The sequence below is a fragment of the Brachyhypopomus gauderio genome, chromosome 8, assembly GCF_052324685.1.
Source record: "Brachyhypopomus gauderio isolate BG-103 chromosome 8, BGAUD_0.2, whole genome shotgun sequence".
Classification (NCBI taxonomy): domain Eukaryota; kingdom Metazoa; phylum Chordata; class Actinopteri; order Gymnotiformes; family Hypopomidae; genus Brachyhypopomus; species Brachyhypopomus gauderio.
This window is the reverse complement of record NC_135218.1, coordinates 12458886-12477535: the sequence shown is the minus strand read 5'-3', so window position 1 is coordinate 12477535 and position 18650 is coordinate 12458886. Positions and strand designations below refer to the sequence as shown.

At 37.9% G+C, this 18650-nt stretch overlaps 3 protein-coding genes across 6 annotated transcripts; 1 reads left to right on the top strand and 2 right to left on the bottom strand.

Annotated features, from left to right (window-relative positions):
- Positions 1-863: 863 nt before the first annotated feature.
- c8h1orf159 (chromosome 8 C1orf159 homolog) lies at positions 864-9303 on the bottom strand. The gene is made up of 9 exons (XM_077014514.1): positions 8532-9303; positions 8000-8075; positions 7613-7697; positions 4028-4120; positions 3568-3612; positions 2884-3018; positions 2674-2699; positions 2511-2541; positions 864-2355 (listed from the first exon to the last, which is right to left on the bottom strand). Exons 2-9 carry the CDS (start codon positions 8060-8062, stop codon positions 2243-2245), a joined length of 591 nt encoding a protein of 196 aa, XP_076870629.1. The 5' UTR covers positions 8063-8075; positions 8532-9303; the 3' UTR covers positions 864-2242.
- Positions 9083-14389, top strand: ccdc36 (coiled-coil domain containing 36). Of its 4 annotated transcripts, none has more exons than XM_077014510.1 (8): positions 9083-9256; positions 9631-9695; positions 9900-10056; positions 10562-10701; positions 11231-11279; positions 11380-11470; positions 11675-11781; positions 12573-14389. In XM_077014510.1, exons 2-8 carry the CDS (start codon positions 9643-9645, stop codon positions 13620-13622), a joined length of 1647 nt encoding a protein of 548 aa, XP_076870625.1. In that variant the 5' UTR covers positions 9083-9256; positions 9631-9642; the 3' UTR covers positions 13623-14389. The 4 variants fall into 4 exon arrangements, with proteins under 4 accessions (XP_076870625.1, XP_076870627.1, XP_076870626.1 ...); XM_077014511.1 differs by lacking the exon at positions 9083-9256 and adding an exon at positions 9280-9484; XM_077014509.1 differs by lacking the exon at positions 9083-9256 and adding an exon at positions 9280-9506.
- On the bottom strand, positions 13916-18596 carry kbtbd12 (kelch repeat and BTB (POZ) domain containing 12). Its single transcript, XM_077014508.1, has 6 exons — positions 18437-18596; positions 16904-18101; positions 16018-16288; positions 15490-15640; positions 14811-15008; positions 13916-14621 (listed from the first exon to the last, which is right to left on the bottom strand). The coding sequence occupies exons 2-6, from the start codon at positions 17983-17985 to the stop codon at positions 14452-14454; spliced, it is 1872 nt and encodes a 623-aa protein (XP_076870623.1). The 5' UTR covers positions 17986-18101; positions 18437-18596; the 3' UTR covers positions 13916-14451.
- Positions 18597-18650: the final 54 nt, after the last annotated feature.

Here is an 18650-nt window from a genome sequence, read left to right as displayed (position 1 = left end):
TCATCATCGTAGATTACACGACTGCTTGTCCATCTTAGTTTTACATTTCATTTTTTTCAGGAATTACCCTTTACTTTACTGAGATCTGGACAATAAATGCAATTTATAATTCCATTTAAATAAATTTGCAATAATGTAAATAACAATTCTCCAATGTAAATGTAGTTTTAGTTTTGTTTAGAATGTAGTTTTTGCTGCAAATGGTCCTCAGTTGTGACAAAATAATAGTGTACCAAAATAATGGTGAAAAGGCATGGTACACAGGACATGTGTAGAGGGCCATATTGAAAGTTTTTTATGAACATTTCTTGTCACTTTGAAGGAAGCTTGAACTGATTATGGGATCAAAGTCCCTTGGTTTACTATGGGCTTTGTTTACTAAGGGCAGCTATACATCCCATTATGATCACAATGTTTTAAAATTGTTTGCTTGGCCCGAAAGAATTATTATACATTATTCATAAAGCCCTAAATTTAAGCCCTAAATCCTAAATTTAATTATCCTAAATTTATAGGCTGCACACTAATGAATCTCTTCTGTAAAAGTGTAAATGCAGACATTTTGTCAGATACATAACATTTGGTAAATCATACATGCTTTTTATACCTACCATATTTATAGTCCTGTTTATTAGTATGAGAATGTATGTAAACAAAAACAATTCTCAAATCCCCCACATTGAGCACTACAGGATAAACACAGCATAAGTGGGTTAATGCTTCAAGATAGGGAATGCCACCAGAGTTGTCTCCCTGGCTGTATCTAAAACAGGAGCATTTCTGTGGAATTGAAGGCAAAATGATCAAGCTTTAAAATTAAAAAGTTGAAAATTAAAATTTAACTGAACGTCTTGAACCAGTGATGTCTTGTATGTAAATGAAATCTTTATTTTTGTAAACATCAAACTCCAGCTTTTTATATTTATTACAATTTTATAGTTACATATAAACAATACAGCATCAAATCTATAATCCATCAATATATAAAAGCAATTTGTACGTTTTCATCTTGCTGCACAACAGCTAATAAAAATGGCACTAGAAACTCTAATACATACAATCAGTGGTTGTATCCTCAACAGTTACTACACTTGTCACAAACTCACATTTTGTCCTTTGCTTTAGATTTATATATATTTCATTACTGTTCAACCTACATACACAGAGATCATTCATTCCAATATATAACTTCATAAAATCAAATACAAAGTATAGCAAAAAAGAAAACCACAAATAGAAAAAAATGCTAAAAGTAAAAATGTAGACATAAACTGGAATGCTGTGGCATTGTCAAAATACTACATTTCTAGCCCTTGTGTACAGACACCACAGTGTACATAATAATTATTTTTGGCACTTTAATGGTATAAACTGTGCAATACCAATAATCTATACAGCAAATTAGCAGACCACATTCACAACCATATTCATTCTTCCACCGTGTTTCTATGACAAGCATGGCAAATGCAAAATAAATGGGTCAAGTTTGGTTTGAAGAGGATAGAAAAAAAAAACTTTAAATAATAGTGCAATCAGGAGTACCCACTGAGGCAAACACTGTTTTCTTGAGCTTGTTATTTGGCTGAAAGCTAGTGTGTTAAGTGAATATCTGGTAAATCATTTGAAGAATTTTAAACTGAACATTGGGTTACTATTTGGCACTTTTGCCCCAGACACTTAGACACATCTGTTATCTGCAAGAGGCCTGCTAGAATTATTTATGCAATTTAGATTTCTTAAATTAATTTGTGTATTTTTTAATGTTTTCTGACTTGCATAAATATTATGACCACCGTAATACAGAAAAACAGCATTACTTATGTGGCATTCGTGTATGACTAATATTGTTTCATCCTGCAAAATTATACCCTGAAAACAACTAGTGTTTTTTGTTTAGTAGTAGGCCTAAATGCACTCAAGTGCAAATACTAGTGTCTAATGGTACCACTGTCTAGGACTGGACACATTGGTAATAAATACATAAAAAGATAAAAGGTTTAGGAAATAATTCACAGAAAAACTCTCACAGTGCATGAAAAACCATTGGTGTTTTAAGAAAAGTGAACAGCAGAATAATTTTCCTATTCAGAAAAAGGAAAATTTGTGCACAAAGATTTGTATACTTTGCGACTTCACTACATGTTTAGCTTGTTTAAATATAAAACCAACTAAAATAACAAAAACCCACCAATCTTTGAGAGAAGTAAACAATACATTTCCTTTTACATTCAGAAATTAGATCCTACTGGACTGTTACATTATACACCTTTGTCGCTGATCCAGTTGCCATGGTAGCACTGCTGTCTGCTAAGGTCGCTGAGGGCCTCTCCCTCCTCACATACCTTGGTTTGCGCACTGAGGATCAGATGGATTGAACAAACTTGAACATGCCTTGCAAAAGACACCACTTAGGTATTTACCACCTAATAACTAGTTTCAATTTTAAAAAGTACAAAAGCACTTGTTTCAAGAAGACATGTTCATTAAACAGATAAACAAAGTCATCTTACCTGAGGTTGTGTCTGCAGGCATCATGACAGCCTTAAAATGAAATAAAATTATGGCGCTTTAAAATTACATCTTTAGTATACATCAAATAATTAATGGTAACATGAGCAAAAATGTTTTACATTTACATACAATATTTTGTTTCAAATTCTAATATGTGCTTACCGTCTCACTGGGCTGAAATATGAAAGCTAATAGAAAAACAAAACACGTTTACATTAAAATTTTTGACTGAAAATTGTTCAAATAAACTTTCAACCAAGCTGTTTTAGAAGAAAACAGGCCCAACCAAAAGATTTACATCAGTGTATTTACTGCCTTATCTTATGCTTAGCTGTGGGCTTCACATTGTCACATTGAGTTCATTTACAAGACCTTTGTTGCGCCTGTAGAAGATGCCAGGGAGACGGTTGGAACGTTTGAGGTAGAAGAAGGAGGCAACGGAGAGAATGAGGAACAGACTGATCAGCAGCGTTCCCAGAAGCACAGAAGCTGCTACACCTGGACCACCTACGATCGCACATGAAACAGACATTCACGAAACAGGTTAATAACTGCACTGGCAATGACTGGGTTGTGACTTAAAGTGACATCATGATGTTTTATAAGAAGACAGTTGTCAAATTATAAAAGGTTAAGCAAGTGGCAATGTAGTAACAAAAAGGAAAACCATTTATATAGGATATGTATACCCAGTGGACACTTTACTTTAGTTACACTTGGCCAGCATTGTGTCTTTGATTGCACGATGACATTATAGTATAACGTGCTGTGTTTGTTGGCTGCACATGCATATTGTGCATCTCCCGTTCCAACACATCACAACAGTGATCTATTGGATTGGGATCTGAAGACTGTGGAGGCCATTTGAGTACAGTGAGCTCATTGTCATGTTCAACAAATCAGTTTGAGATGATTTTGAATTATAACATGACGTGCTTTCAAACCGGAAGTAGCCATCAAAGGATGTGTGTACTGTGGTAATAAAGGCTAGCTGTCTGGAGAGCAGTTTGTATTAGAAATACACTTTAATTACAGAAAACACTGCTGTGATCTTACCAATCTTAATTATTGTGAAGACCGATGTGTGATTCTTGGTCCTTGCTGAGAAATGGAAAGAGTGAAAATGTTTTTATAGATTTTTATTTCCATCAATGTTTATTTATATCATTGTATTATTAAAGACAAATGGACATGAGATTTTGAAAACATGTTTTCCATGACTGTATGATGTTACTATTATTATAAGAAAAGTTTAGTTATTGTCATCATATGACATCATAAAAGTTAATAGGTAACAGGTAATAATATAGCTTTGCTGAACCAAATGTATATTATAATAAAATGCAAGACTAAGCGCATATATATATATATATATACACACATACATGCACAAGTTCACAAAGACTCTGTTCATAGGTTTATAATCATTCATGATGTGGTAAATGTGAAACCACAGAAGAGAGGTTCCATAGTCCAGCTTATGTGGCTACCTGGCTTTCTCACATGCAACACTTACTATAGTTGCAGAGTGTTACGTTTTCCATGTCTGAAGTCAATGCATCACATGGCACACACACAACTGTGTTGTTGTCCAAAACATGGAGGCACCCTAATGAAGAACATGCATTACCATTAAATGAACGTCCATACATATCATTATAGCTTATTTGAATAATTTTATATAGCTTATTAATATAGCTTATTTTTTAAATGTGGAAATTAAGTGTCTCTTAAAAACACATCATAGTGCTTTATATGATATAGATACAAAATAGAAAATGTGCTGATATAGAAGAAAAAAATGCATAAAAGCAATAATAAAGTGCAATATAAACATAAAAGAAAGTGATAAATGTGCTTATTGAATGCACTTTTGAAAAAGTGCATCACGATTTTTTTTGCTGTTTCTATGCGGATACCTAACAGACCTCACTGATTCATTTCTTAAAGTCGAGGTTACAGTTAAAAAATGTCTCCTAGATTCCTAATGTAGTTTTAGATCTTCACTGACAAGGAATTCAAATAAACAACATATTTCCCCATTTGAGCTCTGTCTTATCTCTGTTCAGTGGCAGGATGTTCCGAGACAACCTCTGTTGTCCTTATATGCTTTACAATACAGATCTTATTGTCCCAGGAGTCTTCTACATACTTATGAAAGCAAATGCTGCATCTCTTCCTGCCATCAGCAAAGGGAAGCATATAAGTATATATATATATATATACTACTTTAGTAGCCTCTGAACCAATAAAAGACTAAGCTAGAGCCAGTTCTACAGTTGGTAGAGCTAAATTTAATGGTAGAAGTAAATTTAATGGTAGACTCGGTCAAGGGCAGTGCTGACATCTAGGTGAACTCAACAGAGACATGTGACCCAAGTCTCTATTAAGTCAAATCATCTAAAACGTTAAGAAGTGCTGTCTCAGCAAACACATTGCATATCACATATCATTTCAGGACAATTCAGTAGAAATATTGAGGGTGAGGTTAAACAGTCTATAGTGTGAAAAAAACAAATTTGTGTTTTGTTTATGAGTGTCAAACAGGAGAATGAGAGTACTTGGATAGCTTAATTTCTAAACTGTACAATTTCTGACTTTTTATAGACAGCACAGTGAACAGCTTTGTCCATCTCAACTAGCTTCTCGGCAGGCCCTCCAGCATCAACGAAGGGCACATAGCCTACAGTGCTGCTTGAAAGTTTGTGAACCACCCAAACATGGTCATTGTTTTGTAAAAAATTCAAAATCTTATACATGAATATCCAAATCTCAATTTTGTAAAGCAGACTTTCCAAAAAAACAGGGGGACACAGGAAAAAAAAAGATCTACATTTTCATTATTTATTCAACAAAAGTATTCTATCTAAAAAAAATCTGCCAAGCGCAAAAATGTGATCTCTTATGTAGTAGTTTGTGGCACCTCCTTTTGCAGGCATTACTTCAACCAAATGTCTTCTGTAATCACAAATGAGTGTGTCACATCTGGTTTTAGGGATTTTTGCCCACTGCTCCTTGCAAAACTCTGCCAGTTGAGAGAGGTTGGAGGGACATCTGGCATGTACCGCCCGCTACAAATCTAGCCACAGCGTTTCTATGGGATTGAAGTCTGGATGCTGACTGGGCCAATCCAGAGTGCAAATCTCCTTGGTAGTTTTGCTGGAATGCTTTAGGTTGTTGTCTTGGTGCACAATCCATTTCCATCCCAGCTTCAACTCCCTTGATTGAGATCCTGGTCAGGAATTTGTTGATAGGTCTGGGAATTGATGACTCCCTGGATATTATGCACTCATCCAGGTGCGGAGGCCTAAAAGCAAGCCCAGACAATCACATTTCCACCACCATGTTTCACTGTCAGGAGGTTCTTCACTCTACATGTAGTGTTGACTTTTCTCCAAATATGGCACCTGTGATTGTGACCAAAAAATTTTGGAATCTGTCCAGATAATGGACTTCTAGTCTTTGTTATTAATAACTTTGTTATTTCTTGAGAGCAGAGGCTTCCTTCTAGCAAAAACCCATGAATGATTTTTTTGCCTGATTGTAGATGCATAGACTAGTGGTGTCAATTCTAGGTTCAGAGATTAAAAGTCCTCACCAGGATTTTGCTCAAGCTTGCTAGATTTTCCAATTAGCAATCCAGGTAAAATTAGTGGAATCAACACAATCCAGGAAGCCTGAGCAAAATCCTGGTGAGGACTTTTAATCTCTGAACCTGGAATTGACACCTCTAGCATAGACATTTATCCCTGATGCTGCCAGAGAGGTCTGCAACTCTCTGGAGGCAATGTGTAGGTTGAACTTTACCTGGATTATTTATTTACTGGTGCTTTTTTGTGCATGTTTTGATGGCCATCCACTACTGGGCAGAGTTGCTGTGATCCTGAGTGCCCTCCATTTTTAAATGATTTGTCTGACAGTGGACCGATAGAGGTGGAATCTTTTGGAAATGGTATTGTTGCCATCCCCAGACTGGTGGATTGTCTGTGTACTTTCCACCTTGGACAGTGGTTTGGTTGGTTTCCTCTCCTTTTTAGTCAATGTAGCTGAAATCTTTCCCTAAGGATGTCTCATTTGAAGGGTCTGCTTAACTGATTACTTGAGCACTCACATGTGTTTCACATTAGTCCTTTACCTAATTTACCAATGCAACTGTGGTTCATTTACTTTTGCACATGCTCTGATTCCATGTTTCATGTAGTCTGTTGGCAACTCATACATTTCTCTCAAAACAAGTACATGGAATTGCTTAACAAACTGGACAATTCATTTACAAAAACTGGTGACGATAAAATAAGAGAATCATAGTAAAACAACAGAAACTACTCAAAACTCAAGGAGTTCACAAACTTTCAAGCAGCACTGTATCTCCAAGGGGCTTTGACATTGCCTGAAAGAGTCTGGACTGACACTACATTTTCCCTGAGAGAAATCTCTCTGCACAGCATAAGGTGCTGCAACAGTAACGAGACTCCACATCTTACTCACACACACACACACACACACACACACACACACACACATTATAATGTCAAAGAGGAGCCATTTTCAAGTTTCAGATGAAGTTTACCAGTAATCACTGTAAGAATTGTGATCTGCAATTAGTTTAAAACAATAATAAGTACAAATCACCACTCTAAAATGTTCTTATTGGAACATAATACATTTTAGTGCTCAAAGCTTAGCAAGCTCAAAGTATATGTGCAGTTCAGGATGTTGGTTTTAAACAGATGGGATGCCACTAGTTGCCACTGGCTCCAAAATGCTGAATGTCAACTTTAATTTAAAAGTACCTTGATCTGAGTCCTGACCTAAGCATCACATGAAGCCTACACAATTTAACTGAAAACTATACAGAAACCCACAATCCTGCTAAACTGAGGCATTAACATATTTATCTGGTACATGTAAAAACTACACTGCACTTTAACTAACTGTGCCATTTCAATATTGGGATTCAGAGGCAAACAACACTAAATACTGTCAACCGTTAACTCTGGGAGCTCAGCATACATTCCAGATTTGTGAACTCTCGCAGTCACTGCACGTACTGTGTGTGCACTGTATACAAAGGAATAATCACATAAAATGGGTACTATACCAGGATCACACTGTGTGCTGTTTACACAGGATTCATTAATTTTCTGTGTTCTCCCACAGCAATAATTTGTGTTTTCTAGCAGAGCCTAGGATGGACACACGCACAGGCACACGCACAGGCACACGCACACACCTTGTTTAATGTGTGGAACAATAAAGTCTTGTTTTAATGGTGACAATGAAAAATACATTTAAATGTCAATGTAATAAGTAAATTCAAGACTTGTGTTTTTATATTTTGCTTTGAGTCTTTTGAAAATGTTTTTTTTTTACATGTAGGGACGGCAATGTATACGAGTTAAATAGTATCTACAGTAGTAACAACCTACACGTATATAGTGCAAAAATATATTATTTTTTGTAGAGAAAAGGGTTAATAAATAGGTACCTGCGTTACATGAATTTCTAACACAAAAAGGGCCACGGCGATGAAGTAGTAGATTGTGCTCATGATGAGGTTAGTTCTGGGGATTACATCGAACTTAGTCAGAATTGCTCTAACATACACATTTATGTAGCCCTTACTCACAGAACAAATTATAAAGGGAGTCCTATCACTCCTTAACCATATCAAGATGGAGCATCTAACAGTAACGTTACACTAAAGCTAAACCTTACCTTTAAAATAAAAATGCACCCTGAATAACAATGACAATTCAGTGCATGTTTCATCAAGCAAGCTGTCAGTTCGGTAACTGTTAAGTAGCTAATACATTTCAGCATTTAAAGCTATTTAGCTAGCTAGCTGAACGCTAAGCAGGTCATTTACACCAGATAAAAAATAGCTAGATGGCTAATGTTAGCTGTCTGTTTTGAATATCTCATGCACATTATCTAACAAAAAAAAACTGCAGAATACATCTGTTGCATTTAAACACTCTCACTAAGTAGATAGATAATGTGTAAAAAAGGAGACTTACCTTCTCAGCTTCTCAATCAAGTTTCTCAGTATGACAGATTGTAAAATTCGAGTCCACAGCAGCGCGCTTCCTGTTTATTAACTGGTTGTCAAAATAAAAGTGCTTTGCTGTTTTTCCCTGCAATTAGCTATTTTCGTGTAATATTTTACACGATAAAACATGGTTATTAGCTGATGAGCAACAATACTAATATCCAGTGCAGTAGTCATTCCTGGAACTGCCTTGTCCTAGAGATTTGTATTTCATACATTTTATTCAAAACCTTCACAGTGTGTCGGAACATTTACGTTGAAGGGATTGCAGGTATTGACATTATGGTAAATATGTATCGCCCCATATAATTCAACAAACGTAAATGTAATTCTCAATAAATTCACGAACATGGATGTGATGGGTGCGTGGTGTCTGAAACCGGGATCTTGCAGATTTCTGCCTCAGACTCCAGACAAATTGCATTCATGTGTCAAGATGAAAACATAATAAAAATGTCATTTAATTACTGAAGGCCAAATCACAAATAATCAGGCAGACAGACCGAAAACATCCTTCACGTGCAGCCAACTTTCCCGCCTGACTGCGTCGAGCCCCTTTCGCTAGCTGTCGACGACCATTACTGTCAATGCTGTCAATAAATGTTTAGTTTTAGATATATTTATATTTGAGCAAATTTTAGAAAGTTTTGTGTGATCAAATATTGACTCAAATATTGACTCGTCAGCCCTAAGGTATATTAGCTATGAATAAACAGTTAGCTAGTTAACTTGTAACCAAATGAAGCTTAGTTGGCTAGCTCGCTAAATACACACTAACACCATCTAGCTACCTAAGATAGCTAAGGCGAATTCCTCCTCAATTACTGTGCTTGTTATCTTGATAGCTATGCTAACTAGTTAAGTGGGTTTACGTAGGTTAATATGTGAAGTAGATGGCCTTCGCGACAAATTTCTAATTATGTCAGTGAACCAAAAACACATTGTAATAATTTTCTGCTTATTTGTATACTTTTTTAATCAGCGTTTATGTTCTATTTAGCACGAGATCTCGCCTAGTATATAGTTAGCTTGTTAACTAGTTTACGTTTCTCTCACACGGAACACAGAATTTATTGAAAATGAAGCCTAACGTTTGGAACATAAGGGATGCTTTGAATATTCCACTTTCTATGTAAGTCTTCAGCGTTGTTTTACATCTGAATGGGGCATTTAACGTGAATAATGACTTTACACAATCTGTCTAAACCATTTGTTAGAATGCACTGCACGTTAATAGCTGTTTGTGAAGTTTACACGCAGACGACATACTGTAATACTAGCCTCGTTTTATGTAAACCAATGTGTACTTCAGCTGTCTGCTATCCCATTTAAATAGGGGGGCAAAATCCGGCAAGAGTGGCGCCACCAGTGACTACTCCAGCCTGACTGATTCCCAGTTTCTGTTTGGATCTCAGTTTTGGCCTGAAAATTCACAAAGCTTTTCCCAGGACATAAGTGTGCCATCCAAAAGTTCTCAACATACCTCACAGGAGGTATGATTTAGCCTAAGTTAAGTGATTTATTATAAGACAAATTATAAGAAGGTTACTAAGTTAGTAAGTGCCCTTCCTACCTTTATAACCCATATCTTTATCTGTGTTTGATTGCAATTGTATAGGACTTGTCTTCATTCTGTGTTCATTTCATGTTTGGTTTATAACACTTTGTCATGGTGTCAGTGTGGTACAAACAAAATGGATGTGCTAACTTATTCACATTACTAAACTGTTGGCTATGGTGTTCTTTCTAGCTAAATGTAAAAGAACAACAAAACAGTAGTTTGTTCCTGTGTTTGTAATGTTGTACCAAGAATGGAAGTTACAGTTGCACATAATCAAAATAGGATAAAATTAACATATTTCAGGTCTTATATGTTTTCAGATTCTCCATGTAATTTTAATCACTTTACATGAATGACTAAATGCAAAATATAGGTTTTCCAATTCAAATGCTGTTGCTGTACAGAAGTTTGGTTTTATAATAGCTTAATTTTGACAGATAAATGAAATGAAGGTGTCAACCAGTTACAAGTCCAAGCCTTTGCTATTTGGAGATGGCATAGCAACACACAGCACTGGTGGGAATGTCATGGGTTTACTAGACAGGTTTGAAGAGGAGAAGCGAAAAGCCAAAGAGAGGTGAGGACATTTTCTAGGTTATTAGTGTAGTAGTATACAGTTTTAGGAACCATAGCTCCTATAACATTGCAAGGATTGCAGGATGCAGAGATGAGTTGCATACAACACATAGTTTTATTTATACAGAGAAGGACTACTAAAGTAGCAGACACGTAACACTCATGATATGGACTCACACGCACGGGACAAGACTACCACACACAATATATACTCAACACATAATGAGCACAGTGTGTAACAGATTAGACTAACGAGACGGGTGAACACATACACAAATAACCACATCCACAGGAAGTGTATACATAGACGCAGACTACGTATACACACACCTGAAAGAGGGGTCTGGTGCTGTAAAGTGACAGCTCCTTTAAGTGGTATTCTGAAAAGAAGCTTTAAGATGTCAGTATGCATGTTGATATGAACGTTGATTAAAATGTCCGTCTCTTTAAATTCTGTAAATTGAAGATGTAAACATTTAGTAATACTATTGTTCCACCATGTATATGAAGAATCTGATTTCTTTATTCAGTGAAATTCTCACTCAGGGCATCCGGCAGTTGCATGAAAGTCTGGAAAATGTAAGTGATATAGACAGAAGGTTTTGGATGTAATTTTTATTAAATTACTTTTTATGTATGTTTCAGTCATCTGAAGTGAACATCTGGGTCTTTGTTTCAGATCAAAATGACCTTTTTAAATTCCTTTGATGGAAACTGTGATATTATCCGAAAAGCTGTAGCTGAAGGAGTGGAAGGTTTACGAAAAGCAAGTAAATATTGTCGGTTATTATCTTTACCTTTGGCTAGCTCTCTAACATACATGTATGTCCTGCTGTTTCTCACATATCTGTACAGAAATGTCTTTTGTCCAGCAAAGAGTACTAATGCTCAGATACAAGTGGAACTTTTCTACTTGTACTTCTGTTATTTTCCTCCTTGTACATGTTAAGTAATTATGACTTTGTTGACTACAGTTTGCGATGATTTAGACAGAATAAAGGAGAGCATATCAAGTAAGAATGAAATACTGATGAATCTGCTTAGCAAGAACCATACAGAGATGAAGGACATTGAGTCTAAGGTGAGAGGTGGTGAGGTGTAAGTCTGAACTATACTGATCGTATTGACATGAGAAGGTAAGGGATTTGTCCTCTGTCTGTCACTACATCTTTTTGAGTTACTGGTCATGCAGTGACGGCTCAGCTCAGCTCAGTATAGTGACAGAAAATGCAGCCAGTTTTGTTTACTTGCATTGTCATGGAGAGAGCAATCCTGTCAGTATTCACTCAGAGCACATCCAGTTGTTTTGATCACATGGCTATAGGTAGTGCGAGTAGTACAGTGATAGAAACCAACTCTGCACTCACGGACCATAACATTTTAAGAGTCACAGGCTATTTGCCAACATTTCAATGATGTCTTTTACATTTAGTTGTAGTGGAACACTAACCCTGAAACATTTCCATTTTATTGTTTTTTTTTTTTACCACTACTTTTTTAATAATCATCTTTGTCCTCCAGTCACAAGACCAGTTCCCTACCACAGGACCATATATATATAAATTATTTTAAAAATATTTTTAAATATTTTACATTGTTATTATACGTATATGTAGTAGTAGTAGTAGTAGTAGTAGTAGTAGTAGTAGTAGTAGTAGTACATTTAGGGCATTTAACAGATGCTCTAATCCAGAGCAACTTACAAAGTGTTTAGCATCTGTTCACAGAATGCACCCTAGATAGTAGCATGAGTCAGAATTCAAGATATCATTAAGTCAGACTACTATGAATCTACAGGAATCACTGCCATTATCTAGTATTCTAAATATTTTAGCACACTGACAGAGGTTTCTTTGCTTTCTCATGATTCAGGCCTCCTTGGCTATAACAGATTTGAGCACAATCGTGCTTAATCTCAAGCGGGATATGGAATCTCTGCGAACAGAACAGAACAAGGAGCAGAATGTGCTTGGAGAGATTATGTCACTGCTCAGCACAAAAATGACTACACACCTCAGTGGAGGTCGTACTAGTGATGTCCGAATGATTGACAACACAGTCCAGACATCACCTGGTCTTACAGAGAGGTTCTGTATCATTTCAGGGGAGAAGTGTTATTATGAAAGGATGAGGGTGTGTAGTGAGGGCATTAATCACCCAGAAGAAAGATCTAACAAGCATCTAGACCCTGTTAAAGCAAAATGTTTGGATAAGCTCAGCACAGGAAAATCTTTGCAGATGTTAGACCCCCTGCCTATTGATAAGCCACAGACATTTAATCACACAGCAGTGGAAATGTCTGAGCCCAGTATCCAGCAGAAGACCTACTACACACGCACAGTTATGTCTGGGGCTTCAAGCTCTACTGTTGTCACCGGTGTTATTCAGGCTCCTAGAAGCAGTAACATGGTTGGAACCTCTGTGCTTGTAGAACCATTAAAGTCTTTGTGTAATACTGATGAGGATGGCTCAGCAAACTGGACTGAAATATCCAGGCAGAAAAAAGTGCCCAAGAGAGGACGGAGAATTCAACCTTTTAGGAGGAAGAAGAGAGCCCTGATTCTGCCACAAAGGAGGTCTACTACTACTAGCAGGATGGGTTTAGTTAACGTATTTGACGATAGCCAGTATGACAAAGAACAAGAAAACCGGGTCCCTCTATCAACAGTCAGTGTCTACAAAACAAACAACAAGGTTGTTTTAGAGAACCATATACCACCTCAGCAGCAATGGCCAATTAGCAGTGAATCTGAGCAATGCCTGAATCCGTGGTCATGGTCCCAAAGCAGCAACAGCTCTCAGGTGCTGATGGAATGCCACAAAGCTGAATGGGAGGAAGCAAAGCCTGAACACAATGCTGATGCCATAAGCAATCAGAGAGGCATCTGGCAGCTCTTTGACTTCATCAGTGACTCTGATTAATGTAATGAGGCAGAGTGTGAGTTATGTGTTGTTTTTAAAGAAATTTCACATGTCCTATTTTCATGACTTGTTTAGAGTGTAGATTATTTGTTATGACTTTGAGAAGATAAGTTCCAGTTCTTTTGGTCCTACGTGTAATATTTCAGTTGACACCACTTCCTTGCACAACAGCAAATATTTAGTGTTGTTTTAAACAAATGTATATCAGTTTAAAATCTGTGTGGGTGAGTTTGCATTCACAAAACAGGTTTTATGTTTCCTGTAGTTTCATGTCAGCAGGTAATGTTTCTCACGTCTTTGATATATGTATCAATATAAGAGCTCAGTGCTTTTTGTATTTGTTTTTTTTTTTCTTCTTTTTTTCAGAATACAGTACAAACATCGCAACTGTGGTGTTAGAAAAATTTAAAACTCAAATGTACAGCATAGGTTTGTTAAGTGCATTAACAGTTGTAAACAACTTGTAATGAATTAAGAGTAAATAATTAATTCATATTGTTTCGTATTTAGAGAGAGTACCTTTCCTGTCATCTTCATGCACAATTAAATGCTGGGAGGTTCTCTCTTAGTTTTTTGTGTTTTTTCTTTTTTTTTTTTTTTTGATTTTACATGTCATAAAACAGTCTTAATGCAATGTACCTTTAGGAAAATATAGCAATCACTCAATACTAATAATCTACTAACATGTCATTTATATAAAATAAATGCAGCTTCAGTTATTCTGTCCTAAGTTAATAAAACAAAAATCTATACATCTGAGATATTTACTAATCTGTTCAAAGGTCAAATCTGTGACAGCAGTTTTTTTTAATGGACATAAATAGATTTGTTATTCATCAACTAAGTCAGCAGGAGGGGGCATGAGTCCTCTGGGATTAAGGTTTGCCACTAGACATACGTCATAACTGTCGTGCATTACAGCCTGCTTTACCACCACGGTCCACTCATTTTCCCATGGATCCAACTGCAGGATGTCCTTGGTGATAATATCATGCCGATCTAAAGACAATTTCATTGTTAAGCCCACACCGATATGTAAATATCCACACTTACAGTGACATTTCAAAATTAGTTTGAATTTCAACTTATTTCTGAGCAACAGGTGCATAAGATCAGGCTAGTGTTTTTTTATACTCTCAATTTTATATCATGCCTCTTGCAATGAGCATTAGTGTACTGTAGATTTACCTGCTCCTTTGTAGTATCCACAGACATATAGTTTTCCATCCACCACACCAGCATTTGGTGCATTGCTTCTTAGTGAAAGGAGAGGCCAGGGTAAAGGAGGGCCATCTCTCCAGAAATCTCCATCAGGGCTATAGATCTCCACTGCATCAAGACAACGGCGTGACTGCCCGCGATCAACACCCTCACACCCAATACCACCTGCGGGGTCAGAGAAAAACCTTCATGCAGGCACTATGTAAGTATGCCTAGTGGACTTTCTGTTTAAGAGGGAATCTGGCACTTGTACGCTCGTACAAGTTTGATGTGAATATGTGGATCAAAACAAATGTAAACCTCACCTGAAAAGTGAAACATTTTTGTTTTAAAATAGCATGACATATTCCTATAGTATTACTGCTTATATGTAGCATAATACTGCTTTAACATGTTAAGAAATGCATTGAACTTTTCTGTACAACCATGCTACAAGCCAACAAATAAAGCCTACATTATTCTTAATATAAACCCACAGTGCTGGGCCAGTGATACTTTATTGCACTGGTGTTCCACTACTATGAAGTAGTAACCAATAAATCAGGATTATCTGGATTTAAAAAATGTTTTCAGGTGGGTGCTATTTTAACTTGTTCCAAATGGCGCCCAAGTGCAGTATCTTTAACATTGTCGTATTGCCTCTCACCTAGAACATATATTTCCCCATTTACTGCAACAGCACAGCAGCGATATTTAGAGTATTTCATAGGACAGAGCTCATTCCATTTGTTGGTCTCTGGGTCATATTCAAGCAGGCGGTTACTCATACGGTCAGGCTCTTCATCTGCGCGGTATGTCTGTCATTCATGAGACAAGTCCCAACAGGTGCAGTTAGGGAGAGCAAGAAAGGGAGATAGACAAACAGTATGTTTACACATTACCACTCTCGTCTCTCAGTGTAATTTTCATAAATTCTGCTATTCATCTGCTATTCATCCATTCGTTATAGAAGTTACAGGCTTAAAATTATGCAGAGTTTCTTATTCTGTTAATTGCAGTCCACAGATTTCTGTTCTAACACCTGTTTTTAAACTAAGGACATTTTTACCAGGTGGTTCTGCTTGATCAGATGTGTTGGATGAGGGGAAACATAACGTATGGTATAGAGGTACTGCAGGACCTGGTGAGCATTAGATAATTCTGAGACAAATGTTCAATCTCTTCTGTCTATTACCTGTGGGGTTCGGCCTCCAAGCACATAAAGGCGACCTCTCATCCGGACTACGCAGTGATATGCCAAGGGCATAGGTAGAGGAGCAGCACTGCGCCAAGGGCCACCTTGTATTGGCCAGCGGTCAACACTGTTGGTGATGAGATACTGGTTCTTCAGCTTCATTTGACCTCCAATGAGGTACAAGCTATCATTCAAGGAGCTGAGTGCATATGAATCACGGTATTCTGCTGAACTCAGGTGCTTCCAGCTACCCTGAGCTTCCTGGTTATACCTAAAAAAAAGGAATGATTTATTTGAAATACTGTTTAATTGTGTGTACTAATTACTGTTTCATTCTGCACAACAGTGCCTCTGTCATGCTACAGATGCCCCCGCCAGCTGTCCCCATCAGCAATGGCAGTATTTCACGTTGTCCTGTTCTTTGTGATGTTGTGTTCATCCCTCAGGTGGGCGGGGCCCATTAGGAAACCCGACACCTGAGGGTCATTTGTCTGTTTATATATGTCTTGTCTTTGTACCAGTTGCTGCTGGTTATTGTATCCTTCATTTGGATTATGTCACAGTTTTTGCATTGGTGCACTTTATTTATCAAATCCTCCATTTTCCCTGAGACTGGCATGATCGCCTTTTTTTTTGCACTCCCTTGCCCATCAGTGCCTTTTCCATTAGACATAAAAATATAACCTCTGTCCCAGCTTATTTTCCATGTGTTTTCTTTGTATTAAAATGTCTTGATACAAATTACTAACCGCATCAACAAATTTATAGTTTGTTGAAGGCTTGAAGAAAACTCTTATTCTTAAATGTTTTGTTTCACAAAAACACTACTGACATTAGGACAGCTTCATGGTGTCATGTGGGCATGCATTGTACGATTATAACTTACTTGTAAATCTCAATGTTCCTGTCTTTATGTCTTGCCATCCTCCGTGCACCTAACTCTCCGGCCACAATGATATCATTCCCTTCAGTGACAACCCCAGCACAGACATATCCAAGAGCATCACCGTAACGAGGGGACGTGATGAAAAATGTGCGACCAGTGCTGGGGGCATAGCAGAAGCAACGGTCCAAATAGCTACTGTAACGTGACCGTATTCCTCCTGTGTCATTGCCGATGCACAGAAGTAAATCAGTGGTCTCCATGCCATAGCGTAGTTTCATCCGCCGGGATGGAATATGTGGGTGAGTTCCTGCCACTTCCATAGCATCCTCAATCATCTGCAGGCATTCCGCATCAGACAGGAGTGCTGTGTTTCGCCGCATGGTCTCCTTCAGGTAGTCTGCACTGACCAAAGGAAGTCGTACCTTCTTCAAGAGTTCGGGGAGATGATTGACGCGGTGTTGTTCTTCCAGGCCTGCACCGACCGAGATGTGGTTCACCCATCGTAGCACCACGTCAAGAATGGTCTCCTCCCGTGTCACATTGAGGTCGTCTGATGCCAGCAGTGCCCCTAGCTGGTGGGCCTCCAGATCCAGCACCTCCTCACTCATGCAGACCTCAGTGAAGTGCTGTCGGAGGAAGCGCTGGGCCTGGTCAGCCAGCTCCTCAGCCCCTAAGTCCCGAGCATAGTAATAAATGCCCAAGCAGTTTGAGGCATCCATGTTTGCTGTCATGTAGATTTGACATCGCCCAAAAACGTCGTCCATCTGAAGTAGGAAGGCAGCCACAGAGATGCCCTGCACATTGTCAGGGGACAGTGGGAGTTTGGAACTGTACATGTAGTCCAGGAGGAGGGCTAAGCTCTGAGCTGGCATGTCCCTCAGCACGACCTGCCGATGGGTGCTCTCGCGCAGGCCGCAGGTGAACATGACACGGAAGTAGGGGCTGAAAGCGGCAAGGACAGCGCGGTGGCATGGGAAACTGACACCTTCAGCAACCAGAACCACATCGGTGAGTTGCTCCGTCTCCCGCATGCGATTGAGCTGCTCCAGCAGTGCCAAACCATGTTTAGCTCTCAGATCCATTTTGCTGTGTTATGAAGGGACTCTTCTTTAAAAATATTGCAAAACTTAAACAATGGTTTCCATTAGCCCAAGGACTTTTTTGTGGTAATCATTTAAAAAAGGCAGGTAAAGTTGATCTGGTCAGCAAACACAGAGAAAACATTTCAGAGGGCACATTGATTCACCAATGTTAGTGCATGTTGTTTATATGTCAAAGCATAGAGACTGACTCATTATGCAACACAAATGTTTTATAATGTCAATGCATGCATTATAATATACCAAATTTGCAATGCAAAAATATAATAAAATTTTCAAAAGTGAAATCCTACGAAAAGAGACCAATGATCACAACACCATGTCCATATATTTAAATATGGATCACTGTCACTGCTTTTTCAGTTGCATTATTGACCACTGACAGATAACAGTTCTATTGTATTAAATTAGCACATGCACCAGTAAGTCGTACCAGATCTCTGGCTTCCTGTGGTCTTTGCCCTCAGGATATAAACCGTCCATTACCCATGCTTTGCGCACATAAACTCACGCACTAACAACTACACTTTGCACATACATGCTGTGCCTCTCACGGTATGAGGAGGAGAAGAGAGTGTGACTGAATCTGTTTGCTCAACCCTCTGTACTAAGCAACAAAGCTAATAATAGACCATGATGTGTCAAAT

Excerpts from the sequence above, each read along its gene's own strand:
- c8h1orf159 (XM_077014514.1), bottom strand. The coding sequence starts at position 8,062 with ATGAGCACAATCTACTACTTCATCGCCGTGGCCCTTTTTGTGTTAGAA. Across the intron at positions 7,698-7,999 it reads TAGAAATTCATGTAACGCAG|GCTCTGCTAGAAAACACAAA; the intron begins GTACCTATTTAT and ends TGTCCATCCTAG. Across the intron at positions 3,019-3,567 it reads CTTCACAATAATTAAGATTG|GTGGTCCAGGTGTAGCAGCT; the intron begins GTAAGATCACAG and ends GTGCGATCGTAG.
- ccdc36 (XM_077014509.1), top strand. The coding sequence starts at position 9,483 with ATGTCAGTGAACCAAAAACACATT. Across the intron at positions 11,280-11,379 it reads TGCATGAAAGTCTGGAAAAT|ATCAAAATGACCTTTTTAAA; the intron begins GTAAGTGATATA and ends TCTTTGTTTCAG. Across the intron at positions 11,782-12,572 it reads TGAAGGACATTGAGTCTAAG|GCCTCCTTGGCTATAACAGA; the intron begins GTGAGAGGTGGT and ends CTCATGATTCAG.
- kbtbd12 (XM_077014508.1), bottom strand. The coding sequence starts at position 17,985 with ATGGATCTGAGAGCTAAACATGGTTTGGCACTGCTGGAGCAGCTCAAT. Across the intron at positions 16,289-16,903 it reads AGGAACATTGAGATTTACAA|GTATAACCAGGAAGCTCAGG; the intron begins GTAAGTTATAAT and ends CCTTTTTTTTAG. Across the intron at positions 15,009-15,489 it reads TGGGGAAATATATGTTCTAG|GTGGTATTGGGTGTGAGGGT; the intron begins GTGAGAGGCAAT and ends CTGACCCCGCAG.